Source organism: Heterocephalus glaber, unplaced genomic scaffold (assembly GCF_053883595.1).
Source record: "Heterocephalus glaber isolate CG9 unplaced genomic scaffold, H.glaber_assembly_v1.0 deba00001561, whole genome shotgun sequence".
NCBI classification, from domain to species: domain Eukaryota; kingdom Metazoa; phylum Chordata; class Mammalia; order Rodentia; family Bathyergidae; genus Heterocephalus; species Heterocephalus glaber.
The window spans coordinates 4,969,293-4,990,950 of record NW_028258349.1 but is presented as its reverse complement, the minus strand read 5'-3'; the positions used below and the strand labels follow the sequence as shown (position 1 = coordinate 4,990,950).

General features: G+C 36.9%; 1 protein-coding gene and 1 pseudogene across 1 annotated transcript in view; both read left to right on the top strand.

Moving 5' to 3' along the window:
- Window positions 1-637: 637 nt before the first annotated feature.
- Spta1 (spectrin alpha, erythrocytic 1) overlaps window positions 638-21,658 on the top strand; it is a 77,562-nt gene continuing 56,541 nt past the window's right edge. The window contains exons 1-17 of the mRNA XM_013077556.3: window positions 638-865; window positions 2,039-2,308; window positions 3,642-3,755; window positions 5,351-5,476; window positions 7,096-7,236; window positions 7,958-8,104; window positions 8,880-9,013; window positions 9,920-10,064; window positions 11,392-11,546; window positions 12,481-12,616; window positions 12,742-12,843; window positions 14,443-14,580; window positions 15,190-15,300; window positions 16,755-16,832; window positions 16,976-17,131; window positions 17,695-17,899; window positions 19,601-19,782. Coding sequence (XP_012933010.2) covers window positions 2,069-2,308; window positions 3,642-3,755; window positions 5,351-5,476; window positions 7,096-7,236; window positions 7,958-8,104; window positions 8,880-9,013; window positions 9,920-10,064; window positions 11,392-11,546; window positions 12,481-12,616; window positions 12,742-12,843; window positions 14,443-14,580; window positions 15,190-15,300; window positions 16,755-16,832; window positions 16,976-17,131; window positions 17,695-17,899; window positions 19,601-19,782 — 2,310 coding nt within the window. The 5' untranslated portion in view covers window positions 638-865; window positions 2,039-2,068. The remainder of the gene's footprint in view (window positions 866-2,038; window positions 2,309-3,641; window positions 3,756-5,350; window positions 5,477-7,095; window positions 7,237-7,957; window positions 8,105-8,879; window positions 9,014-9,919; window positions 10,065-11,391; window positions 11,547-12,480; window positions 12,617-12,741; window positions 12,844-14,442; window positions 14,581-15,189; window positions 15,301-16,754; window positions 16,833-16,975; window positions 17,132-17,694; window positions 17,900-19,600; window positions 19,783-21,658) is intronic.
- On the top strand, window positions 20,839-21,407 carry LOC101706181 (transcription factor BTF3 pseudogene; annotated as a pseudogene).

Genomic DNA, 21,658 nt, shown 5'->3' with positions numbered 1-21,658 from the left:
CCAAAATAATATATAAATAGTATGACTTTTATACCATATATTAAAAATAAGTCACATTTTCAATTATTTTGTGATGTTATTAGCTTATCCAGTGAAGTATCTTAATTTTTGTTTCATGAAATGCAATATAAACATATTTATATATCTTACTTTTTTGTTCCTTCTATTTGAATGATTATAGGTACAGCTAAATCATATTTTTTAAAATCTGACCTATGAGGCCAGAAATAAAATTGTTCTCTTGTTTTAAAAAAGACCCTACAGCAAATGTCAGGGTAATTTCTTGACTTGAAGAAGTCTGTTACAAATCTGCAGTTAGATCTTGATGAAGTTGTTGAACTCTGTTTCCTAGAAAAGATCAGAAGAAGAACCTGTGTGTGACCTGAATTCTTGTACTTCTGCACTACAGTCAGGAGAATAAGCAACCCATAGTTCTTCTGCATTAATGATTCCCAGACATTATAGCATCTAAAGCCAATCAAAGACACAAAACACAGTCTTAGCATAGCTGTTGTCTTGCACCTACAACTGTTTTTTCTTTGTACTTTTTCATCTTAAAACTGCATTCATTTGTTTGAAGTCCTCTTAAGAAAATGAGAGTAACAGCCCCTTCTTCCAAAGTGCTGAGTCATCTTGCACTGTGAAAGAGCTGAATGTCTCCTGAAGATAAAGTTGATTGTCTATGGTTGGCGGGATGATTATGAGAGTTTTTTTTGGTCTTTACCAAATTTATGTTTCTGACAGTCATTTTTGAATTCAACTAAAGAATTCCACGTGAATTCTCACTCTCTATCTCTCTTAGATACATTTCATCTTGGCAAGTTCTAGAGCTTTAAGAAAAATAGAACAATTAACAAAGGAAACCGTGAGTACTGAATTCAAGTCTCTTCAGTGCAATTTGTCACTGATACTGTTAGGAAAACTGTCTCATTTGAACTGTTTATACTATGTTTTCAGGGTCATTAAAATTGTTATTTGATTTTTAAGAAGTAGAGAATTTAAATTCTCCTTTTATGTATGTTTAAATTTAAGCACTAACCTATAACTTATACAGCAACCAAAACTTAGCAATGACATAAGTTAGTTTGCATATACCATAACTGGGTAACTTGGAACAAAAGAAACTTGTTAAAGATTTGAGTCTCCATGGACTAATTTTATATGATAGCCACACTAGTAAATGCACCCCACAGAGAAACAATAGAGAAAAATAAATAGAGTAAAATTCAAACTCTGTAGTAAGAATTCAGGAGAGAGTAAACTAGGGAAACAGTGCTCAAATCATCATGAAAGAAGTGTACTTTTGGAAATTTTGCTGAATATTTTCACACAGGTTGGATTCCTCCAAAGAGAGGGTTATTTTTTGTTATGTGACAATATAAAGTTTTCAAAAAATGATTACTGAAATATTAACAATTTGAAATTTATTAAGTCAGTAGAAAACATGCTAAATTTGGATTTGTAATATTTTTGGATAAAGCAGATACAAAGAAAAAATAACATTAACCATGTTTCTAAGTATAAAGTAAATTTTTCAAATTTTTTGTATAATTAAGTTAATTACAAACCATTTCTAATTATTTATTACATTAAGTTCAGGATGATCATTACTTGCTATGTCTTTTTAACATTAGAATGCCATAAAATTATATTTCTTTTTGATCTACCTAAAATTCCAAATTCCTAACTTAGACTTGTTTTATCTTGAGTCCAATTGGATTTTATCTGTAGAAGAATAAATGTTGACACACATTTATTTGAGAAGTTTGGAAAGTGTTCCAGATGATTAAGAGTTATTAGTCTAAGCAGTAGATATATACGGTTAAATTTGTATAAATATATGTAGCCCTTCTAGCAATAAACATGTAAAGGTGTCAAGATACGGAAATATAGATTTAACAAGTAAATGCCTTGAGATATGTGAGAAGTAGCAGTAAATAGAAGCTTTTTAATTTTACATTTGTTTCTAAAATTTTTCTAAAACTCTCAATTGATACATAATACTTATATATTTATGAGATACAATGTGATATTTCAGAATTCATAGAGGCTTTTTAACTTGCAAATTATGGAGAGCAGTGGGCCAAAGGTTTTGGAGACAGCAGAAGAAATCCAGCAGAGGCGTCAGGAAGTGTTGAATCGCTACCAGAGGTTCAAAGAACGGGTTGCTGAGCGGGGTCAGAAGCTCGAGGAGTCCTACCACTACCAGGTTTTCAGGCGAGATGTAGATGACCTGGAAAAGTGGATCTTGGAGAAGATCAAGATCGTAGAGGATAAAAACTATAAAGAAACACCTACTACCATAAAGGTCAGTTCCAGGCACTTCCCTAGCTCAGACTCAAAACTCTAGGAGAAACAAGTTTTTCTTTATGTTCATGAGGACAGATGGGTCAGAATAAAATCTCATTCTACTGAAAAACAAAACAAAACAAAATAAGTAGATGGCGTGTGAACTTCAAGATGAAATTAAGAGAAAATCCAAAGTTGCATTTCCTTATAAACCTGGAGGAGTGAGACTGAGAAAAGAAAACTCAAAGAAAAAAGTGGTGAGAGTTGAAATACTGAACTGTTTCTTATAAAAACAACTTATAGTAAAAACACTTTCTTGTAAGGAAAATTGATAGCTAGTTAACTATAAAAGAATGAAAGATTAGGCTATTAGGATGCTAATTCTTTTTCTAAATGACATATTTTCAACTTTCCAAACTTTAGCATTTGATTTACAAAGAAAACTCTAGATAGTACTGATAGCTTGAAATAATTTGAAATTAACAAATTTATGAAAAAGAGTAAATATTTAAGAAATCTCTGACATATCATGTGTTTTCAATATTTTATGACATTAATAACAGACTATTGGTAAAGAATCATCAATACTTCTAAAGCAAGTACTCGCTATTCTTTTATTCTATTATTATTCTTTTATTCTATTATTTTTCAGAACCAAGGACTTTGCTAAGTTTCTCCTAAATTCCTATCAGTGGCTTTTATTAATTTCTCCTGAAAGGTGCTAGGTGGGGATGTTTGGTAGAAAATTCTACAACTGCCTATGGACCGCACATCGTAGCACATGGCATTGTTGTCATCAAAAGCAAGGGGTACACATGTTAAAAGTGTAACTGATACTAGACAGCGAGCACCTGGAACAAAATCTAAGTCATGTATCTCAGATGAATTAATTCACATATGACAAGAGAGTGCTAATTATGTGTGTTTACAAAGCCATTATTAAAGCTACCGTCTTCTTCATTCTGTCCTCCTTTCAAAAGATCTCAGCTATTCCTGTTTTCTAAAGAAGAATAGTATGGTAAACATACTTTTATTCCCACAGGGATCCATGAGGGCTTTTAAATAATAGAGTATTTACTGAAAATTCTTCAAAGGCAAAGAGACGCAAGAAAGACTTTCTCTGGCCTCTGACATTGAGCCTGGAATACTTTTACAATCTGTGTTTAGTGGCTGTACCTAGAGTGGCCATTGCTTTAGGATATGGCTATTTTAAGCATGGCCATAGGTTGATTTAATCCAGCTTGTGGAGCAAGTAGTTCTGCCTGAAAGTAACATGAGGAGAACAAAGTGCATTTTATGGTCCAGAGACACTATGCTTCATTAGCCATAAACTCTATTTTTCTAAACCTCAGGAACCTACATACCCCAAGGGAGAGCTACAAGCAGAATCAGAGGTCCTTCCTGAAATGGAAGAGTACAAAAACACCCTGGTTACTGAATCTCAATTGGTCTATCAAGACATCAAGGTAAACATATGATAGAGGTTTCCAGATTCTGCTTCTGATTACTTTTTGTTGTCACAATTTTAATTGATTATATCAGCTATAAGGCTTGATACAACTGGCTTAGAGCAAAGGTTCCTGCCTCTTGTGTTCTATTGTGTTGAAGTAGAAGAAATGATGGGTTATCCTGTTGTTCACTGGAGTAGGAAAAAGAACTGAGGCATACAAGGTATAATTGGATGGTAGGGTGTGTCTGCTTATACCAAATTATGAAGGATAGTTTGGCTTAAGTTCAACCTACTTCTACCTGCTCCACATTTCTCAGATGAACTAGATTTTCTAAGTGTCTTTTTAATGACTTCTTTTAAAAGTCATTCTTTTTCTCCTTGCCTCTTCAAATCATTGAGTAATTGATATTCTCCCATATGAATCTTCTTGCCACCTTTTCTCTTTGTGTATTAAGGCTCTTTGTCTTTATTTTGACATAACATACCTTTTAATTACTAGTCTACTTATCTAAGGTCGTCTTTTGCCTTTCTTCAAAAAATTTCTAAAACTTGTAACCTTGGAAAACTTTCCTCAAATACCTAAAAAGTAATGGTAACCACTACTCAAATAGTGTTTACTCCTGTTATCCATTACTCATGTATCAGCTATTTCCGACTTAAACCATACACTTTCCAAATGTATGCATTGACAGTGAGTTCAGAACCTCTTTGTATGAATGAAGGTTTACTCTTTAGGTAGTTTTAATTTGTGACAATACTGGGATTGGTGTTTATATAAGCAGGAAAATTCTTTTCCATTTTGCTGTCAGTAAAATATAATCATGAAAGAGACTCTACCAGAAAAAAATTTTAGAAAGAATTCATAATAAGAAAATCTCAAAAGGTATTCACATATATAAAATATGTATAATTTTGATTTATTCAGTTTTGTGTGTAATGAATCCTCCACCATAATTTAAAACAAATTTGTGGCTGCCTAATTTTATTTGCTAGAAACGAGTCACTAAATCTCATATTCATGAGTTGGAGAGTACACAAAGGTGTGAGTACCAGGAGGCAGAGGTCGCTGGATGGTGTACTCCCAGAGTCAGTAACTTTGTTTAATATTAGAGATGACATCTGAACAGAAATCTGAAGGGAGAAAGGGAGAAGAGCTAGCAGGGGAAATAGTGCAAAAGCTGAGAAAAATCTGCTCTACAATGAGGTCAGAGAAGTGGCCCTGGGTTCAATAAAGTAGAGTTTTATGTGGGTTGTTGTGGGGAATTTGGATTTCAATTTTAAGGCTTTCAGCCAGAAGGATACTATGACTTATGTTATAAGAGAATCACTCTGGTCGTGCTGTGGAGAACAGGTTGGGAGAGTGAACATTAACAGAAACAATGGAACCAGTTAGCAGGCAACTGCACTAATCCAGCTGAGTGATGATCATGGCTTACTTGGCATACTCTGAAACCTGGATTAAACAATAATCTATGGCCAAAGGATTATCATTTAATCCAAGCTTTGGAGCATGTAATTCTGCCTGAAAGTCAGAGGAGGAGCATGTGACCTACCTTGTGTTCCAGAGGCAGTATGCTTCATCAGTCATGATTTCGGCTTTCTGTACCTCAGGGAAAACACCTGAAGCATGAGGCCTTTGCAGGGGAGATACAAGCAAAATCCAATGCCCTTCCTGAACTGGAAGAAATCAGGGAAGCCCGGTTCACTGAAGATCATTTTGCTCATGAAGATACCAAGGTGAATGTATAGTAGGGATCTCAAAGAGAAGTTTCTATCTGTTGATTATACTATGAGAGCTTCCACTGATTATGCCAGATATAAGCCTTGATACTTTTGGCTTAGAATAAGGATTCCTGCTTCTTGGGTTCTACTGGTGTTGATGGCAGAAGAAATGATGGGATCTCATTGTGTTCAGTGGGATGGGGAAAAGAATATCCCTATTGGATGGGGAATATCATTGGATGGTATCTCATTTTTACTTATGCCATGTGGGATAATTTGGCTCAAGATGAAGATCACTTCAATCTGCTTTCTACTTCTTAGATGATTCCGCTTTCTCAAGTGTTTGTTTCTAATTATTTAGTCTCACTTCATTGTCCCCATCTCTCTTCAAATATGTTATGTTCCCCCATTTGAATCTTTTCTGAATTTTCCTCTTTTACGATAAAGGCCCTTTATTTTCACACACTACTTCCTATAACTACTCTTGTATCTTTCTAAACTCTCTTTTCCACTTATTTCAAGTAATCCTTAAAATCTCATGTCTTCAGAGAATCTTCTTTGAACACCCAGATCTAAAGACAACCACCATTTCAAGAGCATTTACTGCTCTATTTCTAAATATTAGTGTAGCAGTTATTTTCTTACTTAGCTCATGCACTCTTCTAAATATTATATGGTGAATTCATGATCCTTTTGTGTGACTGAACTTTTTACTTTGCATATTTTTACATTGTTAAAAGACATTTCCATTATATATTTTAAAATTTGTGCTGGTGTTTTTTATATAGCATAAAAATTATTTCCCATCCTACTGGCAGCAAAATATATCCAAACAATACAGGCTTTAACCAGAAAATAATTTTCAAGAAAAAAATCATAGAAAGAAAATCTCTAAATTTGTTCATTTATATAAAATATAAATGATTTCATATTGATTAGTCTTGTGTGTCATCTCCTACATTAATCAAAACATTTGAGAAATGTTTAAGATATCTTCTATCTGTCAGAATGACTAAGACTGTATTGGAGAGAATCATGGCAAGGTTCAGAGAGAAATGTGATCCAGAGTAGTTGAAAAACCTAAGATTCTTGAAGACACGATATAGTTGGTAACTTTAGTTTTATAAAAAATGTAATAAATGATGTTCTGAGCTAATCTGACATCCAAAACCCTGAATATAGTCTAAAAGTATACACTCTCCAAATATTCTTACTCTTTTGGTGCCACAGATTGCTAATACCTCAGCAAAAGTTAGTTTTTATTCTTTCTGACACCATGGCTGCTTTTGTACTTAGAACACTCAGTGCCTGTCATCTACCTGTTTTACCATTCCTTAAGACTCTGTATGAGTAGTCTTCCATACATCTTTCCTCTTACCCATGTTATTGCTTGGAGTTAATCTATCCTCTAAAACTCCAAAGCATTTTAACAAACATTTCTCTCATGGAAGATCATGTTTGTTTCAATGTAATAAATAATAGCATACATATCCAATTTTTAAATTAATGCATAAATGATGGGAAAAATAATTTTCAACAAGGTGTTTTAACTAGGTGTTTTCCTGCACAAGTCTCCGAGTTAGTACCTATTTCATAGCCTCTATGCCTCAGTACTTCTGCTCTCTTCCCTAAAGACCCATCTGGAGGAACTACGCCGCCTGTGGGACCTACTGCTGGAGCTGACCAAGGAGAAGAGCGACTGGCTACTACAGGCCCTGAAGTTCTATCAGTACTTCCTGGAGTGTGGTGACATCTTGGAGTGGATCAAGGAGAAGGTACAGACAGCATGCAGATAGGACATCCCATCCCTCTGGCCCAGCAACTTTATAGCAACTCACTTCATACTATTCACAAAGAAGCCAGAGTGCCTGTTTCTGGACATCATTCCTTGGAACAAGAGGAACTTTGGCAAAGAATCAAGGATATTCTGGATATTAAATGGTAGAGGATAAGTCTAAACCTGTGGATCTGAATACGGAGAAGACACAATTTACAAAAAGAACTTGCCTTGGAATATTGTCTAGGTTCATCCCCCTCCCTCCTTTCATGATCTTTAGCTCCTTCTCCCAGGTTTCTGCTCATTTTCTGGGGCTTGGCTGAGAGTATTTCCAGCTCTTTCCCAAATCCCTTGTCTCTCTCAGTGCCTATAGACATGGAGGGGTTTATTTTTATTTTCTTGTAAATAGTACTTATAAAAGGATACTAGAGTAGAACCAGGATGAATTGCTTCCTCATCTCCCAAAACATGAAGAGTAAGGGGCTCTTGGCAACAGTATTCTGGATTTCACTGAAAGAGAACCCCAAGGTCTGTCTCTCTGTCCAAGGTGCTACCTCCGAATTATATTCCTGCTTCTGACTTTTCTGGAGAGGGTTCTTTTAGGCTTCCTACTATTTCATCTGAGTAATTCCCAGATTACAAGCTAGGGTTTGGGGCTTTTGACCTGCTGGAACTCCTCAATGTTTCTGTTGACTCAGTAAACTTTTCTCTGTCTACAGAAATCTATAGTGACATCTACAGAGCTGGGTGAGGCCTGGGAGCGCACAGAATTTTTGCATAAGAAGTTTGAAGAGTTCCAGGAGGAGCTGTCCGCTCGAAAGAGGAGAGTGGATGAAGTGAACAAGTATGCCAATGACTGCGCTGAGGTGAGCCGGGGGTTGAAGACTCATTACAGGGAAAGCTTCTCTGCAGAATAGCCGGTGGGGTATGAGGGAAACGGGACATTGTGAGAAAACAGGGGAGTACCTGTTGCTGATGCAGTATGCTCGGGAAGTTTCTTCTTCCCATTGCAACCATCATTTGTCAGTCTACGGAAATGGAACTATAAGGGCACATATGTGTGTCTGTGTGTGTCTGCATGCATGTGTGCGTGTGTGTGTGTGTGTGTAGAAATTAAATCCACCAGAAATAATCTTCAATGAAGTAGACTGATTATTCATCTTTATGAGTACATTTTGTTTCTTCATGAAAAGAAACAAAATAAAGTAGTAGAGAATGTAAAATAATGTTCACCTATCTGCTTAGTTATACATACATACTATCATTATGCATTATTATCTTCAGGGGTTGGAAGGGGAAGAGGCAGATTTACCTCATTTACTTAAGGAAGTACTTATGAAATTTGGCAAACTTTGACCAAAGGTACAAAATGGGTATAAATGACCCTAATATATAAAAGAAACCTGTGTTGGCAGGCTTGTCCAGTGCTGTGGGCACAGAATACAGAGTCGTGTAGGTTGGTGTCCTAGATTTTGATTAAGTGGATCAGGTAAGCCAGAGAACAGGGCTATGGTGAAGGTCAGGGTCTTGTTACAGTGGTCACTGTCCAGTTCTGACCAGATATGAACCATATAAAGTGATGAAATGATTTTTAAAGTACCTTCATCTTTGCATAAGTTCACTGTTGATACCCTTCCACAGGAGAACCATCCTGACCTGCCTGTAATAAAGTTAGAGCAGGATGAGGTAAATGCTGCCTGGGAGGATCTCTGTAATCTGGCTTTCCAGAGAAGGGAAACTTTGTCCAGTGCTGCAGACCTTCAGCGATTCAAAAGGTATAACTATGGCTACCTTGAAATAGCATAATGTTTACTTGCATCAGCCTCTGTCTTAGCCACTTACCTCATCACTGGAACAAAATACTTGACCCTTACAATTTGAAGAAGTTTATTTTGCTCATGGTTACAGTCTGTGGTCAGCTGGTTTTAAGGCAGAGACAGCATGGCAGAGGGATATAATGATGGAAAATTGCTCATGTCTGGGTAGCCAAGGAAGCACAGAGCAAAAGGAGAAGCTGGGGAGGGAGATAAACCCTTCCAGGTCACTCACTGGAACCCAGCTCTTCTGTCCCCACCTCCTAATAGCACATTCAGATGCTGGATAGATCCACTGATGAGTGTGCCATCCCTATGATGCAATCACATTCCAAACACCTGAGACTTTTGGGGCTATTTTAAACCTAAACCCTAACAGCCTCTGTCTACTCCTGTTTGCAATTGGTAGCCAACACTTCAAATCAAAGTGCATCATGCATTTGCCTTTGAAATAGCAAGGAAGTTAAGAAAAATGAGAACTGCTAAGTAGCCAATTATGGGAAGGAGGCTGGAACCCAAATCAATAAAAAAAATAGCACTGATTATTAGTGATAGAAGCTCTGTAGAGAAGAGAAAAATGAGTAAGACTTAGATGAGGTAGAGTTAGGGGGAGAAGGTATTCATGAGTAGTTTACTCAGACGTGAATAATATCCCTGAAACCTCAATCATCAGGAGGCCTAGGTCCCTCATATCCCAGTGGAAATAACCAATAAGTAGGAACTTTTAAAATTACCTTTGCTGGTTTGTAGGAGGGTAGGGAACTTGGGACCTGGGTGAATTAGGCTGATCCACGCTGTCTGATCTATTGCTGTTTGTCTTGTAATACTGTCATTCATTCTGTCGGAGCTTACATTAATGTCTGGTAGGGATGTGACCGAAGCCATCCAATGGATCAAGGAGAAGGAGCCTGTTCTCACCTCTGAGGACTATGGCAAAGATCTTGTTACTTCTGAGGCCCTGTTTCACAGTCACAAGGGACTGGAGAGGAACCTTGCAGTTATGGAGGACAAGGTAAGCCACTTTGCAGGAATAGCTGGCCTCTGAGACTAAAAAAGGTATTTGGCAATCATTGTGCCTTGCCCTAACACCAATATCAATAGACGACACAATAAATTCAAGAAATATATTTCCTCAATGTAGTTCATACTTGTTCACAGATACTGGAAAGTTTTTATCTTTATTCAAATTGTTTTTATTGAAATTTACATATATGCTTTATATTTTCTTGTGTTTTGTATTATATTTCACAATGTAAGAACAAAAGAAAATAAAACCTCCAAGATGGCTCCATAATCTCTCGGTGGCCACAGTCTTTCCTTTGAGCATTTTTTCTTCTAGAAGCTGAATCCTGTTTATTTTAACCTTCACTCTGTAGATCAGGAAAACATCTTCTTCTTTCTTTTATAATAAACTCTGAGACACTGATGCTCAATCCATCATTTGGCTCTCTCTAAAGCTGGAAAAGCCTAGTTCTGTGTCTAAAGGACCAGAAACAAGTATACTAGAACTCAGAACACACCCATATCTTTAAGTGATTCCTACCCTTTATTCACCTCTCAACTTTAGCCACGATTGGAAACAATTACTACTGAGTGCCCACAGAAGAGCCGGCCACAGAAAGATCCAAACTTGCTGTGCTTTAACTACTGGCTGACACTGTGGACAGTTTCTCTAAACTTCTACCATGCTTCAGTCATTTTTCCTCATTTTTTTTTTACTTTGGTCCTTTTTTCTAATAGTGAATAATAAAATCTAGGACTTGATGAACAATGATGACCAACTGTCAAACCTCCACAATCCTAGATTTCAGTTGAATATGAGAAAAAACTGTAACAGATAGAAAGTCACCATGTCCACATTTTGCCACAAGAGCCCTGCTTTTGAAGAACTGTGCCTGAAAAGGTCTGGTGTTACTGAAAAGGTCTGGTATTAACCTTTGGGGCAGGTATGTATTTCTGATGACTACAGTACTATTTAGGGATACAGAGAGATAGTGAGGGACAGACTTAGGTCAAAACCTTGCTTCTGAAACTAGCTGAATGAACAAAGAAAGCACTGTTCCTCCATTGACACATAAAAGGAGAATAAAGATGGTTTCTACCTGAAGATATTATTAAATTAATATTATAAAATGAGCAAATGCATGTAAATTGCTGAACACAATGAGAGATAAAATGTACTCCATAAATTGTTATTAATAGAATGGATAAACATATTAATTAAAAACAAAAATAATGGATAAGCAACATAAATTATTATTCATATGATTGTTTTATATGAACTTGGCCAAGAATCAGAGTACTTGGACTTTCTATTAGGTTTCTGTTCCATCCCAAAGGTAAAGGAGCTATGTGCCAAAGCAGACAAGTTGATGATCTCCCATCCTTCGGATGAACCTCAGATCAAGCAAATGAAAGAAGATCTGGTCTCCAATTGGGAGCACATTCGTGTCTTGGCTACTGCCAGATATGTGAAGCTGCAGGCTTCTTATGGGTAGGAAATTTCTCCCCTCTATTGTTCTATTTATCTCTACAAAGCCTACACATAATGTCAAAAGCAGAAGGAGAGTGCAAGGGGTAACATAGAGAGGGATTCAGGCTCTCCTGCTTGCTAGGTTGAGGAAGATGGAGTTTTAATTTTCTAAGGGAAATTTGTTAATCAGTGTAAAACTCAGCATCCCACATCTACTCACTCACATTCCCCTGTTTTCGCATTTGTAGGGTACTATAAAGTAGCCTATAAAGCTGGAAAACTCCTGGTTCTGGCTAAGGAGTTAAAATAAATTGTTTTGAAGGAAGAATATTAAAATAATTCCAGAATTATCTCCTGACTACAAGTTAAAACTTACAAAATCTGTGATAACCAAGTATCATTTTAGTAGTTAATTCTCGTGGTTACTAGTGAAATCACCAGAAGATAGTGTTTCTCTTATTGTTATAATTTGAAACCAAGTAGCAAACACTTGTTTTGAATAGATAACCATTTTTAAGAGTTCTTGATTTTTATTAATAGAGTTAAATAAGAGCTGAGATACATAAAAATCCTAACCTTAATTCTAGCCCTTCTTTCCACAAGGTGCTTTCTGTTATTTACATAACATGTATTTATTTATTGGCTGCATTGTGAATATTTTACTCCATTACAGTACCTCTGGGTAACAAGACCTGGTTATGGTAGAGATTTAACATCCATGAACAGAATGGTGTCTGTCACACAATGACACACCTATACTAGGATATACACCCTGATGTGTAAAACTTGCAGCCTGCACCAGGAAAAGAACTCTGTTAATAATAGGAAGTCCATCAGGGAAAGGGAAGGGGTCAGATTAGTACATGGAGCACCTCACATATCTTAGTGCATCCCAACTCTCTTTGTTCAAAGTCATTTCACATCTGGTTTTGCTCTTCTGTCCTTTAACTCACAGGTTCCATCGGTTCTTATCAGACTATGATGAGCTATCTGGCTGGATGGATGAAAAGACTGCTCTGATCAATGCTGATGAGCTGCCAACAGATGTGGCTGGAGGGGAAGCCCTACTAGACAGACACCAGCAGCATAAGGTAGGGAGCAAAGGCCTTGTCAGGAGAAGGAAGAAGAAGGGTAGGGGTGAGGGAGAGATGTAGTGCAGTGCCAAGAATGCCAGGTTTCTTGCTGTATTTGAAATATTTTTGTCTGTTGCCCGCAGCATGAGATTGACTCTTACGATGACCGATTTCAATCTGCTGATGAGACTGGTGGAGAACTACTGGAGGGCAAGCACGAAGCCTCTGATGAAATTCGGGAAAAGGTAAGCTAGTTTAACAGGGCTTGTTAAATTTATATTACATATTTAGCACTCATTTAATCGTACAATAGTACTGTAATCTCAGAACAGGAAGGGGATCCCATTTTCATACTGCTTCCTTTCATATATGCTTTAGCTAAACTGAGGGCTCTGAAACCAGTGCTTGTGCACCTGTGACCTTTATGCCATCAATCCTCTGCCTTCCATGTAATTTGAAACCTCCATACCATTTTGCTTGCTGTACATGCTGTTTCAATACATTCCCATGCTCATCTTTAGATTGTAAATTCAATGGACTCTGGCTTATTAATAATCGTTGGCTCCCTCATAGTGTTGAGAAAAGTGCCTGGCCCATGGCTGACACCTGTACCTTTTTTTTTCTCCTCCATATAACAGTATTAAGCTGATTTTTCCTATGTCTATGTTTCTCAAATTTTAAATGCTCAGACTTCTCCTGAGTGAGGAAATCCCAACCTTGTGGATCACAGGAGCCCTGTCTTAACCCCCTGACATGGAGAGATTGTGCTATATTCATAGCATGCAGGCATTCTTTGGAATAATAATCACAGTAAGATTTTCACCCACTTTTTATCCCACTAGATTCCAAACACAGCCTTCAACTTTGTGTGATGGGTGAAATTGAAATAAGTATATTTTTAATTTCTCTAGTATTCTATGACAATATTATACTACGGATTTTGTTCTTTGACAAAACCCCAAGTCTCTGAAAACTTAGTTGTTGTTGTTATTATTATTATTATTATTATTGTTGGTGTTGTTCCAAGATTCTGAGAATTTGTGTTGCTTTTTTTGAAGAAGTTAACAGGAATAACTATGATAAGCTGGGACTTCTTGGGCAGATACTTGTTCAGAAACAAAGACTTTTTTTCTTTTTCTGTAAGAACTGTTTTTCCTCTTTCCTTGATAGTTATTTGTTTTCAGAATAAAATGCTAACTTCTTAGTCTGACATTTTAAATCTGCCATGAACTTGAACTTAATAAAATGTCTATGCATTTTAAGGCATTTAACTTTTTCTCGGGAGCACATTGTATAATCTAACAATTACTTGATATCCCAATAATATCATTTGCTCTTGGTAATATGTTTTCCTACAACGCTGATATTCCTTCCTCTTTAAATTTCTGTTTTGAATGAAACTTCTCCTAGTTTCTCCTACTTTTTTTTTTTTAGGGATTGGGGATTGAACTCAGTACCCTGCGATTGCCAAGCAGGTGCGGCACCACTGAGCTACATCCATGCCCAACTTTTTAGGTTTTTTAAAAAAAAATTTTGGTACTGGGAGTCGAATTCAGGACCTTGAGCTTGCAAGGCAGGTGTGGGGCCATTGAGCTAAGTCTCTGGCCCCTCCCATGCTTTTACCCCTGGTTCTTCCAATATGAATTAATCTTTTCTTCCTTTGTTAGATATAAAAACTATTGTATCTCTTTATGGCATTTATCCCATTTTTGCTATACTAAAACTATTTGCTTAGATGTTAGAAACATAATAGAACAGCATTATTTCCTATTCATTTTCCTGTCCTTCAACAGGCTTTGCATTTATTAAATGTGATAAATTAATTAAATGTCTTCTTTTCAAAGATGACAACACTTGCCAATGCCTGGGCCACCCTGCTGGAGCTGTGGGACAAGCGTCAGCATCAGTACCAGCAGTGCTTGGACTTTCACCTCTTCTGCCGAGACAGTGAGCAAGTGGACAGCTGGATGAGTAGACAAGAGGTGACAGAGGGGCCCAGTCAGATTTCGGAGACTGCTTCTCCCATCCTACATTCAGCCTCCAAACCAGTCTTTGAGCTGAAGATTGTGCTGGGAGTTGGGGAGTGATTCATAACCAAAAGAAAAAGTGAACCTGCTCTGTAAAGCTCCTATAATTGTCTCATGGGCAAAGGCACAGAAAAAAATATTTAAATACATAGCAACAGGATTACCACAGGTGAACACAAGGCAAATGGATGTCAAACTGCCAAGGGGTCAGGAAGAAAAAGAGTGTTATAAGTCAGGCAGGGTTAATCAGAGGTTTCCTGGAGGAAGCGTGTGGGTTTTTTTGAGACAGTTTTGAGAACTTGAAATAATACCTAGATTGCTTGAGTTTCTTGCAGACAGATCCATAGATACAGGTGAGAAAATCATGTGAGAACTCTGGGAAAGAGGTCTGAAAGCTTATGTTGTTTGAGGTTAATTTCTACACAGTATTTTAATTTATGCTAATTCCTACTTTGCAATCCAATTCTCTTGCCTACTTCCTTTAGTCCTTGTGTCAGTGATATTCCAAGAGAAATATTTCTTACCAATGAAGACATCTGGGATGTCTCTTTCTGTCTTCTACAGGCCTTTCTGGAAAATGAGGACTTGGGAAACTCAGTGGGGAGTGTAGAAGCCCTGCTTCAGAAGCATGATGACTTTGAGGAAGCCTTTACTGCCCAGGAAGAGAAGATCATAGTAAGAAATAAGCCCTAGAGGGTTGGGCCCCGTGCTTCCTGTTTGTGTACATTACTTCATCCAACACATCCCTAGGCATAATCATGACTATAACTATTTGATGCAGCATAAGGGTTATTCTTGATAAAGTTCCATCCATGTTTTGTTGTTGGTAATATTTGCTTGTGGATTTTAAAAGTTCTTTGACTTAATTTTGTAAACATATAAATGTTTTGAAAGCCAAAACTTAATAAAGGTTTGTCTTTACAAAATATGCAGAAAAATAACCATGCCCATTTTTATCAATACATTTCTTTTTCTCTAAAGGATATTTATAAAGTTTTTCAAACTGGTAGGGCATTGCTTTTTCTGAGGAGGTCCATCATGTGTTTCATTTTTTACATAATATAAATAAAATGATTAGTTTCAGACTCAGTAAAAAATTATTAGGTAAACATTCAAAATACAATTTGGCTCTTCCTTTCTAATAATATCTTAATAGAATTTTTTCTCATAGTGTCTAGATATCTAAGTTAGTATCTTTTCTTTTCCCTTATGGTATTTGTTCCTTTATAATATCTTCATCTTTGTGTTTCTTATTTAATGCTAGTAGCAGAGATATTTTTTCCTGTCAACTTGAGTTATAACTTCCCAGAAAAGTGAGCAATATATATAAGCAGGATTCAAAGAAATTTGAGGAAGATTACATGTGTCTTTGACTGTCTCCTAGGCTGATGCTAACTTTAAATACACACACCACACTCGCGCGTGCACACACATGCACACACCATCACCAGGATACAAACTGACAAATTCCACATCTTTCCCTTTCACCAGCGTGGTGCTTAAAATGATCCCATAGTAAGCCATATGATTATTCTGTTGATTCTCATTGGTAAATACTAACAGTGTGATTGTTTTATAATGTTATTTATTTTAGATCATTTTTCTATTTCAATCAATTAATCCATTCTGAGCTGTCATGATTTGAGAAATTATGAACTAATATGAGTCAAAATTCACCCCTATAATTTCTGATTTATCTCCCTCAGTGATGTAGATGCAGCCCTATCTATCTATCATCTATCTATCTATCTATCTATCTATCTATCTATCTATCTATCTATCCTTCTAAACGATAAATAAATAAGACAGAGAACCTGGATAGACTGACCCCTAGACAGCGTGTCAGTGATACTTCTTCCTCTTAAACGATTTAAGAATAGATAAAATATTCACCTTATAGTGATACCTGAATGGATTGAAAAATATTGTGGCACAGAGAAGATAAATGACAAACCTAAGGTGTATGTTTTCAAATACGACTGCTAAAGAAATGATAACTGGAACTTAGATCTTTCACCCTGAAATGTGTCATCTTCCCACATTGCTAGGCTTTATCTTTAAACATCTACTCAAACTATGACACTTAGCTGTCATAGGAAGAACACCATTGTCTTTGCTATTTTTTTTAGACCTTGGATGAGACTGCCACCAGACTGATTGACAATGACCATTATGATTCAGAGAACATTGCTGCTATCCGCGATGGGGTACGTCCAGAGCCAGAGCCTCTACCTGCCTGCCTGTGCACTGGGATCAGAAAGAGTGTTGGAGGCATTGGCCAGGGTGGGCAGGGAGTCTCATGGATCCATGTTTGGTTCTGCTGACAGTGAATCCTCTCATGATTTTTCAGCTATTGGCCCGGCGGGATGCCCTACGTGAAAGGGCTGCAGTTAGACGGAAACTGCTGTCAGATTCTCTGCTTTTGCAACGTCTGTATCAGGACTCAGACTATCTAAAAAACTGGATCAACAAGAAGAAAAAGCTGGCAGATGATGAAGATTACAAGGTAGGCATAGTTCCAGGTCCTCCAAATCCTCATCAGGAGTGTCTTTATTTCCTATTAATGAAACACAACACCTGACAACCAAAAATAAAAGGAGGATAAGTTTATTTTGGCTCACACTTTAGTCCACAGACAGTAGCTCCAAGGCAGAAATGGCGTTGTGGAAGTCATGATGGAGGGGAGCTGATCAACTCGTTCTGTGAAACTAGGTTGCATGCCTTTTCATTCTCTGTAACAGTTCCATTTCCAGTGAATGGATGATTTGTGCATTAAGAGGAATACAAAATACTTTTCACCACTCATGACAGCTCTGATTGATTGCTAGTGCTTGCATGGGGTGTTATATTCAAAATGATCCTCAAGCCACATCCAGGTTTGATAGAAATAAATGCTGGGATGGTTAGCCATTCTTCCACATATGTAGGAGGAAGGATTCTACTCCCTTGTATCCTCTTCTTAGTACAGTTAGATTTCTAGTGAGACTAATCCTTTGTCCTCAGAACTTTTGCCTCTCATTCTTCACTTAATTATTTTTGTTTGCTTGCTTGTTTGTCATCTTAACTCAGGATACACAGAACTTGAAAAGTCGTGTTCAGAAGCAGCAAGAGTTTGAAAAGGAATTGGAAGCTAATGAAATCATGCTGAACAGCCTTGAGAAAACGGGGCAGGAGATGGTGGGTGGTGGTCACTATGCTTCGGAGGCTGTGACAGCCCGTGTCAGTGAGATTATCGGCCTCTGGAAGGAGTTGCTTGAGGCAACAGCACAAAAAGGTTAGATCAGAAGTTTTGATGGTGAACTAACTCCTAACTTTGAAACTTACCACCTTCATTTTACCATTGTCAGTTTACCCAATGACTGATGTGAGAAAGGATGCTACCGCTTGCTTCCTTGTGTCTTTCTTCTGTTGGTCAGTGTTTTAAAATCCAACCTAAATTTATCACACAATATAGCGACAAAACTTTTTTTTCCTTATATAGAAATTACCTTTTGTTTTCTTCATTTTTCTCCTCTCCTTTTTTCTTTTATTGAATAAATATCCATGAGCCATGAATTCTATATTAGCTGTCTAAATCTAGTGAGTTATTAATTAGATTTTATATACTTTGGTTCTATTAACTAGACCTATATGAATGAGTCATAGTGTAGACATTAAAAATGGATATCAAAGGGGGCTGGGGATTTAGCTCAGTGGTTTCGCTGCCTGCTGCACAAGCGCAAGGACCCGAGTTCGACCCCTGGTACCAAAAAAAAAAATGGACATCAAAAATTAGATATGGAAATATTATTTTCACTATATATGTGCCCAAGAATTTTATTTTCCCTCTCCCCTGCCTCTGTTCATATATATATTTTTGTACTGAGGATTGAACCCAGGGTCTTCACACACAACTACTTTTTCAGTCCTTTTTATTTCTTATTTTGAGACAGAATATTACCAAGTAGCTAAATTGCATAGGTTTAGCTCAAACTTGCAATCTTCTTGGCTCAGGCTCCCAGAGTCCTGGGATTACAGGCATGTGCTTTCATGTATAGTTAGCATTATCTTCTAAATGACTCTGATCATTTGTTGCTTTTTTTGCTCATCTAAAAGTTTTCAGGCTCTGCTATAAACTTTTAAAAATATTTCATATATATGCTGGAATAATCTTACTTATATTTTACTTCACTTCTAATTTTGGAAAATTAATCACTTGTTAGTAAGTAGCATGAATAATTAGTTTCCTCTGTCAAGACTCTACTTGTTAGGAATATCACGTGTAGACATGTCTGCTCTGGTTTCAGAAGAGATATGACACATTGATAACTTTGGATGTCACCCTAATTTGGGTTTTTTTTTTTTGAGAGGGTGAATTTAACGTGGTTATAACAATGTCATTGATATCCCCTACCATCCAAAGATATAGTAATTGCTTTGCAGAAATAATGTAAATAATTGCTGCAAGCTCATAGAATAAAGAATTTAGCTCAAAATAGTGTGAATAATCAAGACATTTTAAGGAAAAGAAAATTCTTGGCCATGGTTTGTGATGAACAAGCACTAAGAGCGAGGATAGTAAAGTTCAGAAACTTCAAATTTCAAACTGAATCAACCCAACGTTTTATAACTTCATTTAGAAAGTATGATGTTTGAGTCTGAATCTTTTTCAAAGAAAGGTCTAAATAGGGGATAACAAATGACATATGAAAATACTTTAGATAGTTTAAATTAGACACAGCAAAACTATATTCAACCAGGGAATATAACTTACTGCTTTTCATTGTTTTGAGAACATTGTAATATGTAAAGCCAAATATCAGAATTTTCCAAATTTAAAATGACTTCTTGTGTGATGACTAGGAGACAGTTATGCTATTTTTCTCATCAAAATATATAAAGATTCTATTTTCTCTTAAACTGAAGGAAGGTACATCATCATGTAGAGAGTAACAGATATGGTTCTTAATGTGCTATACCTAATGTGTTCTCCCAGGGACCCAGTTGCATGAAGCGAATCAGCAACTACTATTTGAAAATAATGCAGAAGACCTGAAGCGCTGGCTGGATGAGGTGGAGGGTCAGGTCACCTCCGAGGACTATGGGAAAGGCCTGGCTGATGTACAGAATCTACTCAGGAAACATGGCCTCTTGGAATCAGCTGTGATTGCTCGTCAGGTTAGTTGTTAACTCTTTGGCCAACTATAGGCAACTGGCTTTCTGCACTGAGCACATCCAGAATAAGTAATTACTATTAAGAAAACAGGAGAGCAAGGAATTAAATGTCAGCTTCCTTCTCCCATTCCAGCCATTCTCCTCAATGGCTTTCATCAGAACTCTTGATGTGAGACTTTATTGACTCTTCTAAGTGCAAATACTGTTCTCTTAATCCAGAAACCCTGTTTTTTTTAAAACCAGTTTTTATTGCTGCATATTATACAAAATAACAGGTTTCATTTTAGCATATTTCTACATACATATAGCATACTTTGATCATTTCCACCTCTTCCATTACCCTTTTTACCTGAAACCTACATTTTATAGTCAGCTTTTCTCACTTACTAGTTGTGTGATCTTTGACAGATGATTTTACCCTCAGCTGTTTGAATATCATCACCTATAAAATAAGGGTATTAGATGAAATTATCTTTTCCCACTTTGATTCTATTATTCAAAGTCTGAAAATTTAGTCAAGTCTATCAAAACTTTTTAGTTACAAAAAATAAAATCCAAAGATATAAAATGACTTTTACAAAGTCACATAGAAAATTAACAACAGGGCTAGGAATATGTTACAGATTTCTAAGTTCTTAGTTTTAGGATTATCGCTCCCAACATCTCTCCCAACATCCCAGTCTGCTCCTTAAAATAAACTTATCCAGTAAGTTTCCATAGTATAGATATTGAGAGTTTGGGGAGAATTCATTGGAAATCCACTTTCAGTTTACTTGATTTCTTATCCCAGGAAACTTATGCTTATTTAAAATTGATTCTGCTATTCCCTAGATCTGCACTTTTAAAATACACTTTTTAAATGTCTGATCTTTGGTTATTCTGAATTAAATAAGAGAGACAGTATAACCTACAGAAAGCAGAAAAAGAAACTTTTGCTCTGTAGCTTTAAGAATGGCTCGGTTGCTCTTAGCTGCCATCCTGAGTCCCCGTGTGTGTGTGCCTAATCTCAGCAGGTCTGCCCAAAACCCCCTGAGTGCCAGCCCTAATCCCCTGCGCTGCCCCGTAACTGCTCCGACAAGATGAAAGAAACTATCATGAACCAGGAAAAACTTGCTAAATTGCAGGCACAAGTGCACATTGGTGGGAAAGGAACTGCTCCCAGGAAGAAGAAGGTGGTTCATAGAACAGCTACAGGAGATGATAAAAAACTTCAGTTCTCATTAAAGAAGTTAGGGGTAAACAATATCTCTGGTATTGAAGAGGTGAATATGTTTAACAAACCAAGGAACAGTGATCCATTTCAACAACCCAAAAGTTCAGGCATCTCTGGCAGCAAACACTTTCACCATTACAGGCCATACTGAGACAAAACAGCTGACAGAAATGCTACCCAGCATCTTGAACCAGCTCAGTGCAGACAGACTGACTAGTTTAAGGAGACTGGCTGAAGCTCTGCCCAAACAATCTGTGGATGGAAAAGCATCACTTGCTACTGGAGAGGATGATGATGAAGTTCCAGATCTTGTGGAGAATTTTGATGAGGCTTCTAAGAATGAGGCAAACTGAATTGAGTCAGCTTCTGAAGAAGATATAAATTGGAAGAAGTTACCAGGAGCTGCTATTTTATATTATGACTCCTTTTTAAAATTGTTTTTTGTTTATGGATCTGTTAAAATCTAGATCTCTAATGTTTTTAATCCCAAGCCTCTTGGACACTGCAGCTCTTTTCAGTTTTTGCTTACATACAATTCATTCTTTGCAGGCAATTAATGAAGAAGCCTGGGAATAAAGTTTGAAACAAAGATTAATTAAAAAAAAAAAGAATGGCTCAGTTGTGGCTAGGGATGTAGCTCAGTGGTGCTGTGTCTGCCTGGCAAAA